This window comes from Syngnathus scovelli, chromosome 7, assembly GCF_024217435.2.
Source record: "Syngnathus scovelli strain Florida chromosome 7, RoL_Ssco_1.2, whole genome shotgun sequence".
In the NCBI taxonomy this organism is placed as follows: domain Eukaryota; kingdom Metazoa; phylum Chordata; class Actinopteri; order Syngnathiformes; family Syngnathidae; genus Syngnathus; species Syngnathus scovelli.
This window is the reverse complement of record NC_090853.1, coordinates 12,533,987-12,552,457: the sequence shown is the minus strand read 5'-3', so window position 1 is coordinate 12,552,457 and position 18,471 is coordinate 12,533,987. Positions and strand designations below refer to the sequence as shown.

The following is an 18,471-nucleotide window of genomic DNA, read 5'->3' as shown; positions in this document are numbered from 1 at the left end:
TGAAGTTGTGTTTCTTCCAGACCCGAATAACACGCTTGAGCCACCCCAGCTGTGTAGCGGCAGTGGAGGTGGTCTTTTATGTCATGGACTGGACCGTGAAAGCGAGAGGGGGATCTGTGTGCTTGCAGGAATGCGGGGCAGTAACTCTCATTCCCCAATGTGTTGTTTATATACTGCATAGCTATTGAGGGACCCCCCCCCCCCCCCCCTCTCTTTCAACCTGCCAACACGATGATGGGGTAATTCTGTATTTTATTTTTAATTTGTTGATATTGTTAGGTAATTGTTTACTGATAACCCTGAATATCTTTTGATTTTTAACTTAATGATATTGTTAGGTAATTGTTTACTGATAACCCTGAATATCTTTTGATTTATACATAAAAAAAAGATAATTCGCTCACAGGTCACCTGATTTGGATATTTACATCCGATTGTATCTTCACTTATTGAATGTCTTGTGCTTCACTGAGGATGTTGGTCATTGTTGGAGCCAACTACTGTGATCAAGCATTGATTGAAGTTTTTAAATATACGTCACCCGGGGTGTACCACCCGGGGTTTCATCAAATACTCCCAGGAACACAAGTACCCAGTTTGACCCCCATTTGAGAACCACTGCACTAGTACTTGTAGAATATTGACTTGAGCGGGTGGACGGCGCCCTCTTATGGCCATCAAGTAGTGACACTAATGATGGTCGGCGTTTTCTGTCTCTCCCTCTCTCACTCTCAAGTAGTACATAGATACCCGTCAACTTAGGTCGAGGGAAAGAGCTCGCTGGCTGGCTGGCTGGCTGGATGGCTGGCTGGAGCGCTCTCAGCCACACGCACGCACGCACGCAGGCACGCACATACATACACACAGTTACGGGCACTTTGACGAGAAGGTCGGAGACATCATGGTTGTGTCAGCGCGGAGCTGGCTCGCCAACGAGGGAGGAAAACACTTGGTCCTGGTAGGGGCGGCTTTGTCAACTTTTTCCAATGTAGTGACTATAGTTAAGTATTGGATTGCATTTGTGTACGTGTAGATGATGTGGTTGGGAGCTAACAGCTGGCTCTTTGTCAAAACCTTCCTGATGTACTCCAGTGGACACCAGTATCACTACCTGTACAAGATGCTTGGGGTAAGCAGCCCGCACGCACCCTTGACCTCAGCTACCTCAGTCATCACTTGTCAATTATCCATGTTTCTAAGACAACCTAGAACATTCATATTAAGAAGTAACACTGCCCACACACTGTTTACATTTAATGATAATTTTACATCACAACCCATCCCATTCACATTTTGGGGCATCATTTGTGGTGGTTTGTTGCGTGTCACGCTTGCAGCACGAATGAGTCCATCAGTGTTATATGCACTTTGCGTTTGTGTGTGAGCACGAAGTAAAGGCGCAGTTACCTTGGACAGTGGACACACACATACAAACTGAGGTAGGAATTTGATGCTTGCAAGGGCCATGTGATCGTTGTTGTAATTGTTGTCACAAGTTCCTGACAGTGTGTCTGTCTATGTTTTTGTTGCATACGCCAAATTACCAGTGACAGTGTCAGGTCAGGTCAGGTCAGGTCAGCGGAAAGAAGGAAAAGAAAAACAATAATTAAAATTCAAATGGAAATCCATGCAGGATTTTTTTTAAAGGTGGAAAAGCAGCATGTGTGAACTATTCATGTGCAGCCTGACCGGTGGGAAGCATGGGGGAATGAGGGGCAAGTGTGGGCATGCTGCTGGCTTTGCCTGAATGCCTTGACAGAGGGCTTAAGCTTCTGTGTGTGTGTGTGTGTGTGTGTGTGTGTGTGTGTGTGTGTGTGTGTGTGTGTGTGTGTGTGTGTGTGCGTGCGTGTGTGTGTGTGTGTGTGTGTGTGCATGTGTGCGTGTGCGCGTGTGCACACAAACCAGAGATTCAATGCGCTAACATTGAAAGAAGTTGAGTTATAACTTCCTAATCACTTTTCTGATTTACCTGCATGCAGTGTGTTTGAGTGTGTTAATGTGTGTGTGTGTGTGTGTGTGTGTGTGTGTGGTGTGTGTGTGTGTATATGAGTCCTTACCGTATTTCCTTTGAGTTTTTTTCATCAGCTGTTTTTCTCCCTTTGCAAGAGGTCTACAAAGCATGAAAAAAAGCACGATAGCTCAGCAGTATTAACTCAGGACCATCTTCACTTTTTTCCAAGCTGTTCATTGCAAAATTTCTTTTTCAGATCTGCCTACCTGCATGATCCACTTCAATCGTTTTGTCATCTGCCGGCTCTAATTAGAAAAGACGGCACCAGCAGTGCTCTGAGAATAGCATTAAATGTGCAGGCTGATTCAAAACGGATGCCAAAGCGCAGCCGACGGTTGGCATCAAACAGCCCTAATTACCGATCAGGGGCTGGATGAGATTACACAGATGACAACCCTCACGTGCTACTTGAGGCAAACAGCACAGCTTTCACCCTGCTCGGGCGATCCTCCGTTTCACACAATCCATGTGGTGCGGCCACTGATTGGTGCTAAACTTTCCATTTGACCCAGCAAATATTCACGGTGGTGCTAGAGTTTGAGACAGACAACCAACCTTTCAGGGCCATTGTGACTTCCCCTTGAAAGAAAACACCATCAACTATTTTCTAGGCCTTTCTTATGCAATGGCCAGGTCTGACAACTCACCATGAGGCCATAGCACAGCCAACCAGCATCGGATGTATCGTTGCAATAAATACAAAGACGGCAATAAAAATCAGTCACAAGTCACAAATGTGACACATTCTTTAGGCAGCACTAGCTTTGCTGTTTTATTCATCTGTCACACATTAATTATTTTGACATTGTAAATCACTAAAAGTTAGGCCTTAGCAGAGCGTCACGCTTACTGTGTTTTAAATGTTCACTATAGTATTGCTATTATCTAGCAGTGTATTCAGATTTTTAAATTGCCATTTATAATGTCACTTATAGAACTTCAATTTCATGTATCAGGCATGTTGCCATTCTACAAAACTAACAGCTAAACAATGGTGTTTTGTATTTTTTTTCCCTCAAGAATATTTGCCTCGCTATCAAAGATTCTGGGTTCAAAACTAGGCCTTGATGTTTTTGTGTGAACCCTTTGCATGTTCTCCCTGTGCTTGTGTGTTCTCTAAGAACTCCGTTTTAACCCACCGTTCCACAAATAAGTACAATGTTTTAGAGCAACCTATCCAGGGCGTACCTCTCTCGCCAAAGTGCGATGCGATAGGTTTCAGTTCAGCTTTGACCTTGAAGTCAAGTTGAAGACGGCTAAGCAAGAGTAACAAACTTTTCAATGGATCCACAAGCATACAGTATAAAAAATGTGTGTGTGTGTGTTTTCCTCCAGCTCGGACTTTGCATCAGCAGGGCCTCTGCATCCGTGCTGAACCTAAACTGCAGCTTGGTGTTGTTGCCCATGTGTCGCACACTTCTTACCTTTGTCAGAGGAACACACATGGTAGGAAGTGTTTTACTGTATGTCACGCCCTTTTCATAAGAGTCCGCTTTCAAAATTTTGGAATATTTTTCTTTCTTCAAGGTATCAAGCAGAAAGACCCGACGACTACTGGACAAGAGCAAAACCTTCCATGTGGCCTGCGGGGTTGCCATCTGCATCTTCTCTGGTAAAAAAAAAAAATACAAAAGCAAAGCTATTAAAACTCTTATTCTGTGTGTGTGAGTACATAAGTGGATCCATGCCGTATCAGCATTCCTGCAGTACCAGCTGTCTGTCCCTCCAGCTGGTGGGGCGTGTGTTCTCACTTTTCAGTCTGTGTGTTCTTGGGAGTCTTCTTCCATGACATCACCAGAGCTCCTTATAGCTTTATTGGTTGCTTTCACCTAAACACTATTAACTAGTTTTCCTTACTCTATTTTTAATCACTTTTCAGTCTTTCCACTGGTAAAACCAGGGACGCAACGGTAGTACAAGCCAAGTCGGATGAGTCGGGAGGTTGTTCCAGCATGCAAATGTCCTTTTCAGCCGGGAACTGTTGGATGCTCATGGCATTGTGAACAGGGTTTTTCCTCAAGGTGAAGGAGCCACAATTTGTCTCTTGGAAGACTATCATTTTGAAACAATAGACACGAAAGAAGGATCTGCAAGGACAGACATCTGCGATTCAACATGACATCATCTCTATCTGTCACCTTTTTTTGCACTTCATTCATGACACACACACATGCATGCCTACAAACACACAATCTCCCCAAGGCAAAGTTTTTGCGTTCTAATAGAGAAATTCCAGTTGTGAGACAAAAGACAATAAGAAAGGAAGGGGGGTGTTAAAATCTGAGTGAGGAGCCACACATTGAGGAAAGAAAAGAGTGTTGGGGGGGGGTTGTGGGAGTGGGAGAGGATGTGTGTGAGAAAAAGGACCCTTGTGTCTCATGATTACGCCCTCTAACACCATCAGCTGTTAAATGCCTGCGTGGCTAGCCTATGATGTCAAGGAGTGTGTGTGTCTGCTTGGGATTGAGTCAGGAAGACATTCTGCTGATTTTCTGATGATTGGACAAAGAAATTTGTGTGTGTTTTCATTTCATTCGGGCCTTCAGATGTGTGTATATGTGTTTGGCTTATATTTTCTCAAACATTATTGCATAATCTTCTTGTTCTAGTTGTTCATGTCTCTGCTCACCTCGTGAATGTTATCAACTTCAGTCGCAGCTACTCAGAAGACTTTCCAGCTCTTAATTTTGCTCGTTACAAAGGAGAGGTGAGAATGAACATTTTGTGATATAAAAATAGCCAGACCAACATGAATCATTTCAAATTTTTTCCCACAATTAACCTGACCTGCAAATTGTATAAAATAATAATATTAAATAAATAAATAAATAATAATAATAATAACAATGCGCACTGGTTAGCATGTCCACTTCACAGTTAGGAGGGTGCGGGTTCGATTCCACCTTCGGCCCCTCCTGTGTGGAGTTTGCATGTTCTCCCCGTGTCCGTGTGGGTTTTCTCCGGGCACTCCGGTTTCCTCCCCAAAATCATGCTTGGCAGGCTGATTGAGCACTCCAAATTGCCCCTCGGTCTGAGTGCGAGTGCGGGTGGTTGTTCGTCTCTGTATGCCCTGCGATCAGCTGGCAACCGGTTCAGGGTGTACCCCGCCGACTGCCCAATGACTGCTGGGATAGGCTCCAGCACGCCCGCGACACCTGTGGGGACAATCGATATAGAAGATGGATGGATGGATAATAATGACAATGATAATAATAATAATAATTGTTATTATTATTCCAATCTTTTCACACGCAAAATGAAAAATAAACAAGTAAAATAATTTGGGTGCGTAAGCATTCACAGCCCGTTATCTGTAACTGGGATCTAGCTGTGTTCAGAATAAACGAGTCACAGTCAGACGCTCATCAGCACACACCTGCCACCATTTAAAATGGCTCTGATTAACCCTAAATAAATTTCAGATGTTGCACTAGATGTTTGTGACTTTTTTTTCTACTTTGTCTAATGTCTTAAGGTTCAACTGAGCCAGCCATTCCCACCGTTGTGTTTTACTCTAAGTGTGGTATTGTTTTGGTGATTGTAGAATTCAATCATTTCTCAAAGAACATATTTGTTGTTAAGAACTGTTGGCAAATGAGGCACAATTTAATGACAAGTTCATATTTTGACTGTTGCTGTCTGCCTAGGATCCAACGCTAATCATTCTGACCACAGGTAAGACAACACAATGTTTTAGTCATGCACATTAATTGTGTATTAACGGGGATCGTTGGCACTGATTGGCTGTCCGATTAACTTTCAGTTCCGGGAATCACTGGTGTTCTGTTGGTCGTCATCCTTTTCTTGATGTTCACGTCCTCCTCCTACTGCGTACGGTAGGTGATCATTACAGCCATTTTTGTACTTAAAACTTTCCAAATCCAATGTTAACAGTGTGTCTGTGCTTGCTGGTCTGTCTCCACTCTGTCTCTGTTGCGCTGTCGCTGATGACTCGCGCTGTGGCTGCGTGTTCAAAACAGAACAGCGTTCTGTTACAGAGCAAATCACTACTAAGTGTTTCACTCATAGTGCTGTCATTACTCAGGTCACAGTGGGTCACTCGCTCTGCGTGTCTGCTCTTTTATGCCTTTAGATAATGAAGAGAGCTTAAGAGGAATTTCCAGACGCCTCAAGGATAGAGATAAGAATTTTGAGAGGTGAACCGATTTGTAGGATGATGCCACAGAACCCTTTTGAATACTGCATATAGACATCCTTTGTCTTTCGTGTATTTTGTTTTTGTACTTGATAGAAATATGATTACAAATGTAAAATGCTCAATCCAGTAAAAAAGAAATATTTTTGAAATGCTGACCTAGAGTGAAACACAATGGATGCTTGTTGTAGACCATTTTAATAAACAACCAAGGGTCCACTCTTCTAAAGAAGTCAATTTCAAAGTGTTGACTGGAGAGTTGGCAATGTCCATTGTGTGTGGTGTTTATGGGCCGTGGGGGTCGTTGTGTGTAATGACCCCTCTAATATTGTCCTCTGATGTCTTGCTTAGTCAGGCTCCGAGCTGGGAGTCTACTCGGGAAACAAACTCATCTCGCTTTCTTCTTTTGCTGTCTTTGCTCTTTTTGGTTCTTTGTCCCTCATTCTCCCTTTTGTTCCCTGCAGAAAAAACAGCTATCTTTCAATACACCCCTCATATTTCAAAGATTTACTTGTAAATACACGACTAATATGTTGACCTTTTTTTTTTTTTTTCTTCCAGAATATACAACTATGAGATTTTCTGGTATACACACAACCTCTTCATCATATTCTATATCATTCTCATGGTGCACATGGTCGGGTACGTATTGGTTGGGCTCTGTTCAGTTTCTTAATCAAAGAAAGTATGACTGTCAGTGAACATTAAATCAGACAAATCTTACAATCTTTACTAAGTTTGCCATTCTTAGCTTTTCATACATGCAAGTCATCAGCGTGTGCTGCTGACTTGTGCATGCGCTGCTGACTTGCAAACCAGGACCTGCATATCTTTGTTTTCACACTCAAAGTGTAGAAACCGACATGAATTGATCATCAATTATTTCCATCTTCAAAAGAGGAGCACTAAAATATCAGACTAACATCGAGGCCCATCCCCCCGGGTGCTTACGAGCCAACCACAGCAGCCCCGAGCAACAATGGGAGGATCTGGATAAACGTGAGGAAGAGGAAATGCGATGCAAGGCAGAGGCTCACTTCCAGTCACACTGCCCACAGGTGTGCGTATGTGTGCGTGTGTGCGTGTGTGCGTGTGTGTGTGTGTGTGTGTGTGTGTGTGCGCGTGTGCGCGCGCGTGCGTGCGTGCGTGCGTGCGTGCGTGCGTGTGTGTGTGATGCTACCATGTGGTGCATATGGGCATTTATGTCACAGTGAGCGTGTGAATTGAATTTTGTTCAGCAAGTGTTGAGGGAGTGGGTCCTTTTTATTAGAGGTGTGGTGCTTTTAGGGAGGTGCAGTCATCCTTTCTTTCACATCAAGGTCTGTGCTTGTGAATGTACTTCCTCCTGTGTGTGATTATGTGTTTGCACATGGTCGTTAAGCTACAAGGCAGCGCCATAAACCCCCCCTGAAACCCTCCTCAGGCTTTTGAGGAGCTGTTAGCAATTAAGTTGCAACAGGTACACGCCAAAAGAGAATAGGTAACAGCACACACATTGTTTAAACATATCAGAATCAGATAACCTTTATTGTCATTCTACATAGTACAATGAAATTGGAGACCTCCATCCAGTGCATGAGAGGTAGATACAAGTAACATAGTCAAGTAAACGAATAATAGAAAAGTAGATGAATAATCGGAAACAGTAGTGCGGACAAAGTGCGGTAGTAGTGCAGGAGGAAAGTGTCATCAGTGTCGGCTGGAGTTGAGGGCGGCTATGGCTTGGGAAAGAAACTGTTTTTGAGTCTGTTTGTCCTGGTCTTCATTTGCCTGTAGCGTCTTTCAGAGGGCAACAGGTCTAACAGGGCAGAGCCAGGGTGGGAGCTGTCCGCTGAGATGGCCTTAGCCCTGCTGAGGCAGCGGGTAGTGTAAATGTCCGTAAGGGAGGGGAGAGGGCGGCCAATGATCCATGTTCCCATTGGGACTGGGTGTTTTTCGACGGCGGCTGGATTGGTCACAACAATCTACAATTCTAATTCCAACCAACACAACTCGTAAAATCGTAATGTATGTGGTGACACAATACTGTATCTTCACATCTTAAGCGCGATAGGCCTTTTTAAAGTTACATGGTAATGGGTGTGGTGGGTCAGTGGTAGAGTGAGTGGTTGTCTCTCAACTCTAAGGTTGTTGTTTCAATCCTCAACCCTGGGGACCATGTCAAAGTGTCCTTGAGCAAGACACTGAACTCTGAATTGCTCCAGGGGACCTGGCAGTGCCATGGCAGCAGCCTCTCATTGGTGTAGGAATGCGTGTGAATGGCGGAATGTAAAAAAAAAAAAAAGAAGTTCCTTAGCCTTTTTTGCCTTTTGAAGTGTTTTTCTAATAAAATATAAAGATACATAGTATTTAGATTGACCCTCAGTAACACAAGTCCATCCATTTTCAGTTATGATGAAAGGCTTTATGGTTAATTAACGTGTGTGTGCGTGTCTGTGTGTGTGTGCTCAAATAGACATGGCTGTGGGTGTCAGGTCCTCTGTGTCTCTACTGTGCGGAGCGCCTGTACCGCTATATCCGAAGTAGTGACCCGGTTACCATAGTGACAGTCATCAGGCATCCCTGTGATGTCATTGAGTTACGAATGCTTAAGAAGAACTTTAAAGCTCGTCCAGGGCAGGTAAGTTGTATGTATGGTTGCATCCCAAATTAATGATCTTGTATTCATTTAATGGCATTTTTTTGGTCCCACAATTTAACCTGCTTCCATTCCCTCACAGTATATCGTTCTCAACTGTCCCAACGTCTCGTCATTTGAGAACCATCCCTTCACGCTAACGGTGGTGAGAGCGCACGCAACTACAGTTTCGTCTAACACAATCCAGACATTTAACATTTAAAACACACAAGTGCATACCCATGTTATGTCATCATTGTCTTATTTTGAAAAACATGTACTTCTTTGCCCCCTCTGCTACTTGAACTCACTTGATTAACTGCAGCGACTTGTGATTTAGCCACACATAATTTTCCTGGGAACACACACACATATGCACCCCCCCCCCCCCCCGCACACACACACACACACACACACACACACACACACACACACACACACACCGTGCATGACCAGTGTAGAATTACTCTGACAGAGAGCAGACTGACCCCCAGACTGCGTGTGTGTGTGTGTGTGTGTAAAATTCAGCAGAATTAATGGAAAAACATGTTGCTTTGGAAAGGTATCGCACATGTTTTTTATTTGTCTTTTATAGTACTCTCCAGCAACGGAGTTGTCTCAGTCTGCACTGTGTGTGTGTGCGTGTGCGTGTACGTGTGCGTGTGCGTGTGCGTGTGTAAAATTCAGCAGAATTAATGGAAAAACGTGTTGCTTTGGAAAGGTATCGCACATGTTTTTTATTTGTCTTTTATAGTACTCTCCAGCAACGGAGTCGTCTCAGTCTGCACTGTGTGTGTGTGTGTGTGTGTGTGTGTGTGTGTGTGTGTGTGTGTGTGTGTGTGTGTGTGTGTGTGTGTGTGTGTGTGTGTGTGTGTGTGTGTGTGTGTGTGTGTGTGTGTGTGTGTGTGTGTGTGTGTGTGTTTTTGCTTTGTGATTCACTGTCTACTGTGTAACTTTTGCAGTGTCCCACACAGAACAAAGAAACGTTTGCTGTCCATCTCCGGGTCGTGGGAGACTGGACTGGTGAGTATATGCTCACACACGTGCACGTTTTTGAGATGGCTTCTCTTTTTTTTTTTTTTTTTTTTTTTTTTTTTTTTTTATGTGAAGAATCTACAATATCTCCATTAAAAAAAAAAAAAAGATATTTGTGTGTATGTGTGTGTATTATGGCTGCTAATTATCTGAAGTAGATAAATGTGTTCTTTTTACATCCAGTACATAAGAGAAGATCCAAGCAGGAGGAGGCTGTTTTCTTTGGGAGACTGTGACAAATGCAAACTTGTTTTTTTTCCACACACACTCGCTTTGAGAATACAAGAGGGGAAGTCAGTTTGTTTGCGTTGGCTATTAAATCGGCAACGATGACGCGTGACAGTAACGCATGATAACACTAGAAATGTAAAGATACGTAAAATAAACCCATAATGCTTCTTCAATCAAATATTACAGCTTTGTTTTTGTATGTGTTGTGTTCCATTTCAATAATATTTTGCTGTTTATTTGGGGGCCAAAATAACTATTTTCCTTTCATTCTCAGAACGCTTCACACAGCTGTTACTTCCTGACATTAGGAGAGACATGGACATCCTCCCTGTGGTGCATCAAAGGACATACCCCAAGTATGTGTGCATGTGAAAGACATGGAGAGCGATTGAGATTGCGAGACACCCCCCTCCACCCCACCCCCACGCGATTGGGCTGATGAATTCTCATGCAAGCTTAAAACCACAGTGGGGTGAGAGGTCCTGACCCTCTGACACTGTGCTCTTCCTATTCTGAGTGTGTGAGAGGCGGACATAGAAAGGGAATGAGAGTCTTGTGACAGTACAGTTGAACATTTCTGATACAGTAGCCATTGGTGTATTTTGACGACAATTTTATTCATTGCCCTAAATCCATTGCCACACACATGCTTACACACAGACAAACACACACGGGATTTCAGATGCAGGATGTTTATCAGAGCATGTGTATTTAACCCTAAATAGGAAGTCCAATTAATTGTGTCTGTGTGTGCTTTAATTTGTGCTGTGCATCTATGTTGTGCCCGTGTGTATGTTCAGGCTTTATGTGGATGGTCCGTTTGGAAGTCCTTCAGAGGAAGTGTTCAACTACGACGTCAGCCTTTGTGTAGCGGGCGGAATAGGGGTCACGCCGTTCGCCTGCGTCCTGCACGCTCTGCTGTGAGTGCTTCCCACTGTACGTCACATGACTGGTGGAAATTGGTTTCAGCTGTCATTAGAATGGTTCTGCCTGTCTCTCCTCCTCATTGTGGCCCCAGTGACGGCTGGATGGGGCTCAGGTTGAAGAGGTTATACTTTGTGTGGGTCTGCAGGGAGCTCCAGTCCTTTTACTGGTTCGCTGAGCTACTGTGTGCCCTACATCACAAGGTTGGATCACACTCACTTTGTTATAAACATGTTTGGTCCACTATTTGCATTAAAATGATTGTATGTTATTTCAAATGACTTCAAGACAGCCCGTTCCAATAGTGAGAGATTAGATTAGCCACTTGTCCCAAGATGTCTAAAATGTCACTGAAAGTTTCCCAGGTTTTAAAGGCTCGCTACCTTCTTCATCAATGCATAAGGTACTAATTACCATTTGAGTATACCTCACGCAAGTATGTACTGCATTGAAAGAAATGGTAGTGCTGCCACCATGTGGTTGGTAGTTAACATAGTAAAAGAAGTAAAACCATTTGCCAGATTAACATGAAAATGTACTTTTTTTTGTCATCTAGTTATGGCATGAAAACAGACCTGACTACTTTAACTTGAAGCTGTACGTCAGTCAGTCCGACAACTTGCAGGTATGTGATCCACAGGTAAACACAAAACACAGCCACACTATCTTTCTGGCCTGTAAGGACCGGGATTCTCAGGTTCCGTTCCTATGGCGGTATGAGGACAATATTCTGCAGTGTGTGCTTTGCTCAAATGAAGGGTAAACTCACTTCTTTCTATTCATATTGTTTTTGCCTCTCAAGTGCTTAAGTGAGGAGAAATACCGTCCACTTGCGTCACGGCTGCTCGTGGGCCGACCCAAGTGGAAGTTACTGTTACATGACATTGGACGGACCAATAAGCAGTGAGTATGAAGAATGATTACTTTCAGCTAGGTTAAAACATTTGTCCATTTTTTTTTTGTGTGACTTTACAGTAAGCGAGTGGGGGTATTCTGTTGTGGACCCAAAGGCATCTCCAGGACTCTTCACAGACTGTGTAACTCGCCTCAATTTCCTGGAACTACTTTTGAATTTAACAAGGAGTCCTTCAGCTGATTGGGCTTCAGCAAGGCAAGCAGTAGCTACAGTGGATTCAGTCACTCAGCATTGGGAATTTTATAGGCTACATGTAATATAGCCACTCTAAAAGAGACTGACAAAAAGGGGACTTGAACCTTGGACCTTTACTCTACTTTTTATCCCTGGTGAAAGGGTCTCAGTCTAAAATGATGTTCTACAGAGGAGCCCAGAATGGGATCAATGGCTAAAGTTCATCGGGAATTGTGAACATCACCTCTCACAACCTAATGTGCTTCATTTTGGAAGCTGCTAATGGATTTAGCGCTTTATTTGTATTATGGAGGGATTGACTGGCCACAATTTTTTTAAAAATTATTATTTCTTTTCTTTTTTTTACACAGTGGTCCCTTGAGATAAGAGTAATCTGACTTTACGAGTTTTTTTAAGAGCCAAGCCGCCATTTGTCTAATTTCTTTGTGATGACCTGCAAGCACAAAGTTGCCGCATGTTACAGATACATGGTGACTGTGAACTCAATTCAACTCACTTTACATTAAGTAGCTCTTTTTCAAAAAGTGAAGAATTCTTCAAAAAAGAGGCTTCAGGATGCTAATTACTTTTCTCAGTTCAAGTTTACTGTTAACTAAATATAGAGATAAATACACATGAATTTAAAACAACCAAAAACTGTCCAAAGAAAGACCTTAGTTTAATTTAATTAATATAGAGAGGTGCAGTTTTTGAAACCTTTAAGTGATGGAAATTGAGTCCTCTGCAAAAAAAGTTTAATATCGTTGCAGCGCTTAGAAAAGTGACAATGTGACTATGAGCCAAGTTCATTGTTTGTATGACTCTACTCTCACGTCAGAAGGATCAGCAGCATGAATTTGAATTGAAGCATTAAATCATCGGAGGGTGGACTGGATTAATGGCATTACCATTCATTTCAATAGGTAAAGATGATGTGACATAAGAGTGTTTTCAGTTACAAGCGGTGTCCCTCAAATTCATATTTCAAGGCACCATTGTAGATGCACAAGTGGGCAAATTACAGTACTTCTTGTCTTCATTTACATTATTTTGTTTTATCGTATTTTAGTTTTGAGGGCCGAATCTCAGCTCAGGTGTTTGGTTGTTCTCTCCATGCGTGCGTTTTCATGAATTCCTCTGACATTTTAAAAATGTACAGTCAATTGAAGAATCTAAATTGCTGTGTGCGGCGTTTCAATTATTTTCAAATAGAAGGACAACAGAGAATATTTGGATCAGATCTGATTTTAATGCAGCAACTCGCATACATTTTATGAGCTTGTGAAAGATCACGTGCATTACGATCCTTTAGCACCAGTGCTTCGGTCAGTGTATTCACTTGTGTACAATAAGGCATTTAAAAATACCTTTAGTACAAAAAGTACAAATATTTTTTATTATGTGTGTGTATGGGCCCCCACTATTCCAAACATTGCTGTTGATTCAAATTGGGTGGGTACAATAAGAATTAAGGAGGCAAATGCACACAGTTTCAGTTATCCAAGGAGGCTGATTTTATGCAGCACCGCCCCCTGCTGTCAGCTAAAATTGATGTCAAAGTGTCCATCTGTTTTCTCGGTTTGGTCACGTGGATTTATGTGCTTCATTTTTATTCCACCAATCCAATTTTCATTAGAATACTCTGCTGAGATTTTTGGAGGAGTATAGAGCATATTATTGCACTTTTTTTTTAACATGACCTTCACTTTGGATTGGTTTGATATCATTCATAATGATACATCACAATGATACCTTTAATCATGATTAAAGCCTAAATATGTGATTAAAGCCTGAATATGAGTATCAGCAAAAACCTTTCAAGGTGAGCTCTTTCACCGAACTTAAGCGTTTGAATCTCATTATTATTATCATTATTTTTATTATTATTATTATCCTTTCAGCGATTATCTGTAGCGTTTTTCCCCACGGGGGTCGCAGGTGTTGGTATTATTATTATTGCAACATAGACTTTTATGAAGATCTATTGCCAGATGCATATGTGCACACACATCCTCAGTTCATCCTGCTAAATGTTTGAAACATGATCGATATCTTACTGTATGCATTTCAGCTTGCTGTTTACAATTTTCAGGACGGTTGGTGCACCCAAATCACTAAGTTACAGCATCTAAGATAATGAGTAAGATGTTTTTTGTGTGTGTACACAGGCAATATATCCGACATACAGGACATTAATGGACATTTCACTTCATGGACTAAATCTTTGGTTTGGTGTGCACAAAATAGTAAAAATTTTGACTTTTTTATGAGAAGCAATGTGTGATTTGGGTGCACTGCCTCGTCATCAAATATGATCTTGTAACTAAAGAATCCGGGGAACCTGTCATGTTGTTGTTACCTAAACGGGTATGTGTGTGCGGCCAGCATGTACCGTGAGTACGTATGTTACAGAGTAGTCTGGTAGGAAGCAGAACCATCCTCTGAGCTGCTCTGAAGAAGCGGCTGTCGCTCTCCAAAAATAGATGCCCTCTTCCTCCTCTGGTTTCTTCTCCACTTCCTTCTCGCTTGGACAGCCGCAACCACAATAATTGCCGTGATGAACGCCCCAATGATACCGGCTCCCAGAAGCCACTGCCAGATCTCCTGGGCCTGCTGCAGGTAAGGTGTCAAGATTTCTTGAACAAACCGCTGGCCTGAAGTGGAGGCAGAGAAGATGACACTAGCTTAGATATGCAAGGCTGTGAAGTTTAAAGTCTCACACGTGATGTTCTGCACTGACCTGGATCCAACAGATAGGCGTACTCATATCCCATTGACTTGGTGGACAGAAAATTGTCTCCATTTCTATAAAGCGGCAGGAAAGGAACCATGTAGTAGCCATCATTATGGCCAATGGGAGCATTGGCAAATGGATAGAAGGTCCGTGTTGGCTGGTGGGTTCGGAGCCAGCGCTCAAAGATGCTGCTCAAAAGAAGATCATTGCATTGGGTCATGGTGAGGTGAGCGAACTGGAATAATGTGTTTGTGATTTACTGTACCTGTCTATGAAAGCATGGTGCAGGAGGAATATGGGATCATTGGCGGAACCTTGCACAGAGGACATGGAGCCATTCATGAAGACATGCAAGGCATTGTGCATGGTGCTTTGACCTTGAACCGCCATGCCTGTGGCTGGACTAGCGAAACCTGAAGGAGCAAGTGGGAGTGAGTACACTTTTTTATATCATGTATCAGTATTGAGATGTTTTGCCATCACAATAGGCGATGAAATTGATACATTATTGATTCTCAACTGGTGGCCCTATTCTGGGTGAACATTGGGCTGCACGTAAAAAAATTGCATCTGACGCTCTTATTACTGTAAATGTACTTTTATTTCCTACACTTATTCGTTCTCTAAAATCAGAGTCATGTTACGTCAAATTTGGTAAATTACAGATGAAAATTTAGCTGCTATGAAATGAAGGACCTTAAGGTGAACAGTGCCCTCCATTGACATTCATAGTAACTGCAGGCCTGTACTTTTATTTTCGGTAGCTAGTAATCAGAAACTACAGCAATGGTACCCCATAATTAGTAACTATTGCAGTACTGTACTTGGAACATTACTTTAAAGGAAAATGAAATGAAGCATACTATAATATAATGTGAGGTATCACTGCCTGCCCTTTATCTTTGTTGCGTGAGTGGCTGTCAGAGCAGATGATTTAGTCGATAGACGGATGGATGACTTCTGATTGACTGCCTTTCGTGACCCCACTCAATATAATTGTCGTAGGAATCAGCTGGATATGGACATTCTCCCAATGATGAAAATCTATCCCCGTGTGAGTTTGCAAACGGGCCAACAATCCACCTCTAGATTAAAGAGATTAGCCCAAGGATTATCTTCCCATTCATTTGTTAGGCATGTGGGTAGAGTAAGTAATACAAACGTATTAGCGTGCATTTGGGTGTGTTTCTAATGTTCTTACCCTCAAGAACGTTCCTGAAGCTCATGTTGGCGAACCGGTCCATGGATCCGGTCTCGTACTCACGGAGGCCCACGGTGGAGTCGACATCAGCCGATGTTGGGAGTCTCTGTACTCGGTTGGTATCGTGGTTGCCGGGGTTACGCAGAAGCGGACCTTCCCCTGTCGCGTTGCACAATGCCTCACGTCTGTTATATTCCTCAGGCTGAGTGCAGATCACCTACATGTAAGCAGACCGATACACAAAAGTAAAAATCATATAAACATGAGTTTTTGCTCAACGCAACCAATGATGAAGGACAGAAGTCTCGGGAAAGGTAAACATTTAATTGTTCAGCATTGTTGATGCAATCATAACAATGCATATTTATTATTGTTCAGCACTAAATCTTTACATCTGGTGTTAGTACCACTACTGGTACACTGGCTCCCTCTTGTGGTATTCAAAAGAATCACTTTATTTTAATGTTGGTGGTGCTTGAGGAGCAAAGTGTTTATTTTTAGGGGGTACTTCGTGTAAAAAGTTTGACAACCATTGATAGAGAGGACTTTAGTTAAAACTGCACGTAGATTGAAACATGAAAAAAATGCAAATGCAGCGATAAATTGCTTCTAACGACTACTTCTATTCTCCTACACGTAAAGGCTCCACCCCAACATACGAGTTCCTTGGCACCAAGATGCCAGTAGATGGTGCCAGATTGGTGTCCAATAAAAAAGTAGAACTATTATCATGTGACATTTAGATTGTTTCATAAAGACCAAATCAAACAAAAACCTGCATATCATGTAGTTGTATGCATGTAATATATACTGTATGTTTAACTCAAATTTATACCAATACATGATGTATTTTGGTCATTTGAGGACCTCAAAATAGCATCTTGAATTCAAATATTTGGGCAAATTGTGCTAAAAAAGGATCCCTTTTGCTATTTTAAATAGTTAAATAATTGGAAAATTTGCATTTTCTGGCTCAAAAAAAAACCATGCTCTATTTTGAGCCAGAGTTTGGGATTTTCACTTTAAGGAGAAGTTAATGAAAATATTCTTGCCTTCCATGATGAGAAGACCGACGCAGGGCTGATGAGGTTGGGATTGAAGGGGCTGCGGCCTCCCATCAAACTATCTGTGCACACCTCACAGGTTTGGACGTCCCTCCAGTCCCAGTATGGGATAGTGAAATTAAAATCTCCTGTTAATTTTCTAATCTCGTTCTCCCAGTGAAGCAGGTAGACTCGATGCCACGGCAGAAAGGCTGCAGATTCATGGGCGAAGTCGATGTCCGTCCATACGTTCCCCGGCCCCCCCAGGAAGGCGTCCCGTGACACGTAGTAGTGCATCCAGACGAACAGATCGTAGGAGTTGATGTCAGCAAACATAGGATTCTCGCCGTTTTCACCCATCTCTGCTCTGGTTGCCGTGGCGATGACATAGTCAGGGCTGATGGTGTTCTTAGCCAGGTTGAGGTAGGAGATGAACTTTTGCTGGTCAGCAGCAGACAGCGTCAGGATGTTTCGCCGCACCGATTCCCTGTACTCTGCACAATTTGCTCCCCAGTAGCCAAATCTGCACTCCCCACAGTCAAACCCACCGTAGTTTCCCGCACAGCGGCAGGTTCGGTTGTAGAAGGCCAAAGGCCAGCGCTCCCTGTCGTCAATCCCGCTGTGAGGGTACTGCGGACCGTAGGGTTCGTCTGACACTACCACCTCTGTGCAGAAACCGCGGCCTGACAGGGCACCACACGCCGAGCCGTCTCCCTCCCACACTGGGCAACACTCTTTGGTCCGTAGTCCCTCTGCGTTGGCGCAGGGGCGAGGGAATTGGCAAAAGCAGCTCCCGAGAAGATGCAAAACAAGTACGGCTGGAAAAAAGCTCCTCATGATCAAATATTGGCAGTTAATAGTGGTCACTGGAACACCTGTTGAAAAGAACACAATCTAATTCTCACCTGCAGCAATAAGTAGAAAAAAATCTGTCAATTTAAACAAACTACCTTATTTTGCTGTTTGAGGAGTTGCCCCACCAATGTTCCCCTCTGAACGTCCAACCTCCTTCCACCCTCACTTTCTTCACCCTGCCAGCAGTCTACTGTTCTCTCCGCTCTCATTTAGCTCATTTGGGGGGCCGTCCTCAGACAGAATGTGTGATCTCACGCACGCTCACTTGCGCACACGCAACTTTGTGTGTGCCCTAACTCAATATCACATGCTTAGGATAATATTCCAGATTCTTTCATTCTGTCTTGAGACTAGCTGACCTCTCCTCCATCATACCTCAGGCACAAGTGTGTGACTGGCTGTGCGTACCACCATTTCTCATGAGTCAATTTACTCACAATGGCAATTTCTTGCAACTGAGGTCAGGAAATTTTTAGTATTGATAGAATTGTCCTTAATATGAATCAGGAGGAAGGTGGGGTGGTCAGCATGTTTATGGCTGTCAAATATATGAGCATTATGTTGACTTACTTAC

At 42.9% G+C, this 18,471-nt stretch overlaps 2 protein-coding genes across 2 annotated transcripts; one reads left to right on the top strand and one right to left on the bottom strand.

Moving 5' to 3' along the window:
- The first annotated feature begins 273 nt into the window (after positions 1-273).
- Positions 274-12,959, top strand: LOC125972233 (NADPH oxidase 4). The gene is made up of 18 exons (XM_049725813.1): positions 274-958; positions 1,034-1,129; positions 3,347-3,457; positions 3,539-3,623; positions 4,621-4,718; positions 5,659-5,686; positions 5,775-5,847; positions 6,729-6,809; positions 7,066-7,225; positions 8,623-8,787; positions 8,888-8,950; positions 9,747-9,807; positions 10,325-10,406; positions 10,851-10,970; positions 11,069-11,177; positions 11,531-11,599; positions 11,777-11,877; positions 11,950-12,959. The coding sequence occupies exons 1-18, from the start codon at positions 902-904 to the stop codon at positions 12,068-12,070; spliced, it is 1,680 nt and encodes a 559-aa protein (XP_049581770.1). The 5' UTR covers positions 274-901; the 3' UTR covers positions 12,071-12,959.
- A 334-nt stretch (positions 12,960-13,293) lies between these two features.
- tyr (tyrosinase) lies at positions 13,294-18,145 on the bottom strand. The gene is made up of 6 exons (XM_049725815.1): positions 17,993-18,145; positions 17,052-17,917; positions 16,000-16,216; positions 15,064-15,211; positions 14,805-14,986; positions 13,294-14,718 (listed from the first exon to the last, which is right to left on the bottom strand). Exons 2-6 carry the CDS (start codon positions 17,877-17,879, stop codon positions 14,471-14,473), a joined length of 1,623 nt encoding a protein of 540 aa, XP_049581772.1. The 5' UTR covers positions 17,880-17,917; positions 17,993-18,145; the 3' UTR covers positions 13,294-14,470.
- Positions 18,146-18,471: the final 326 nt, after the last annotated feature.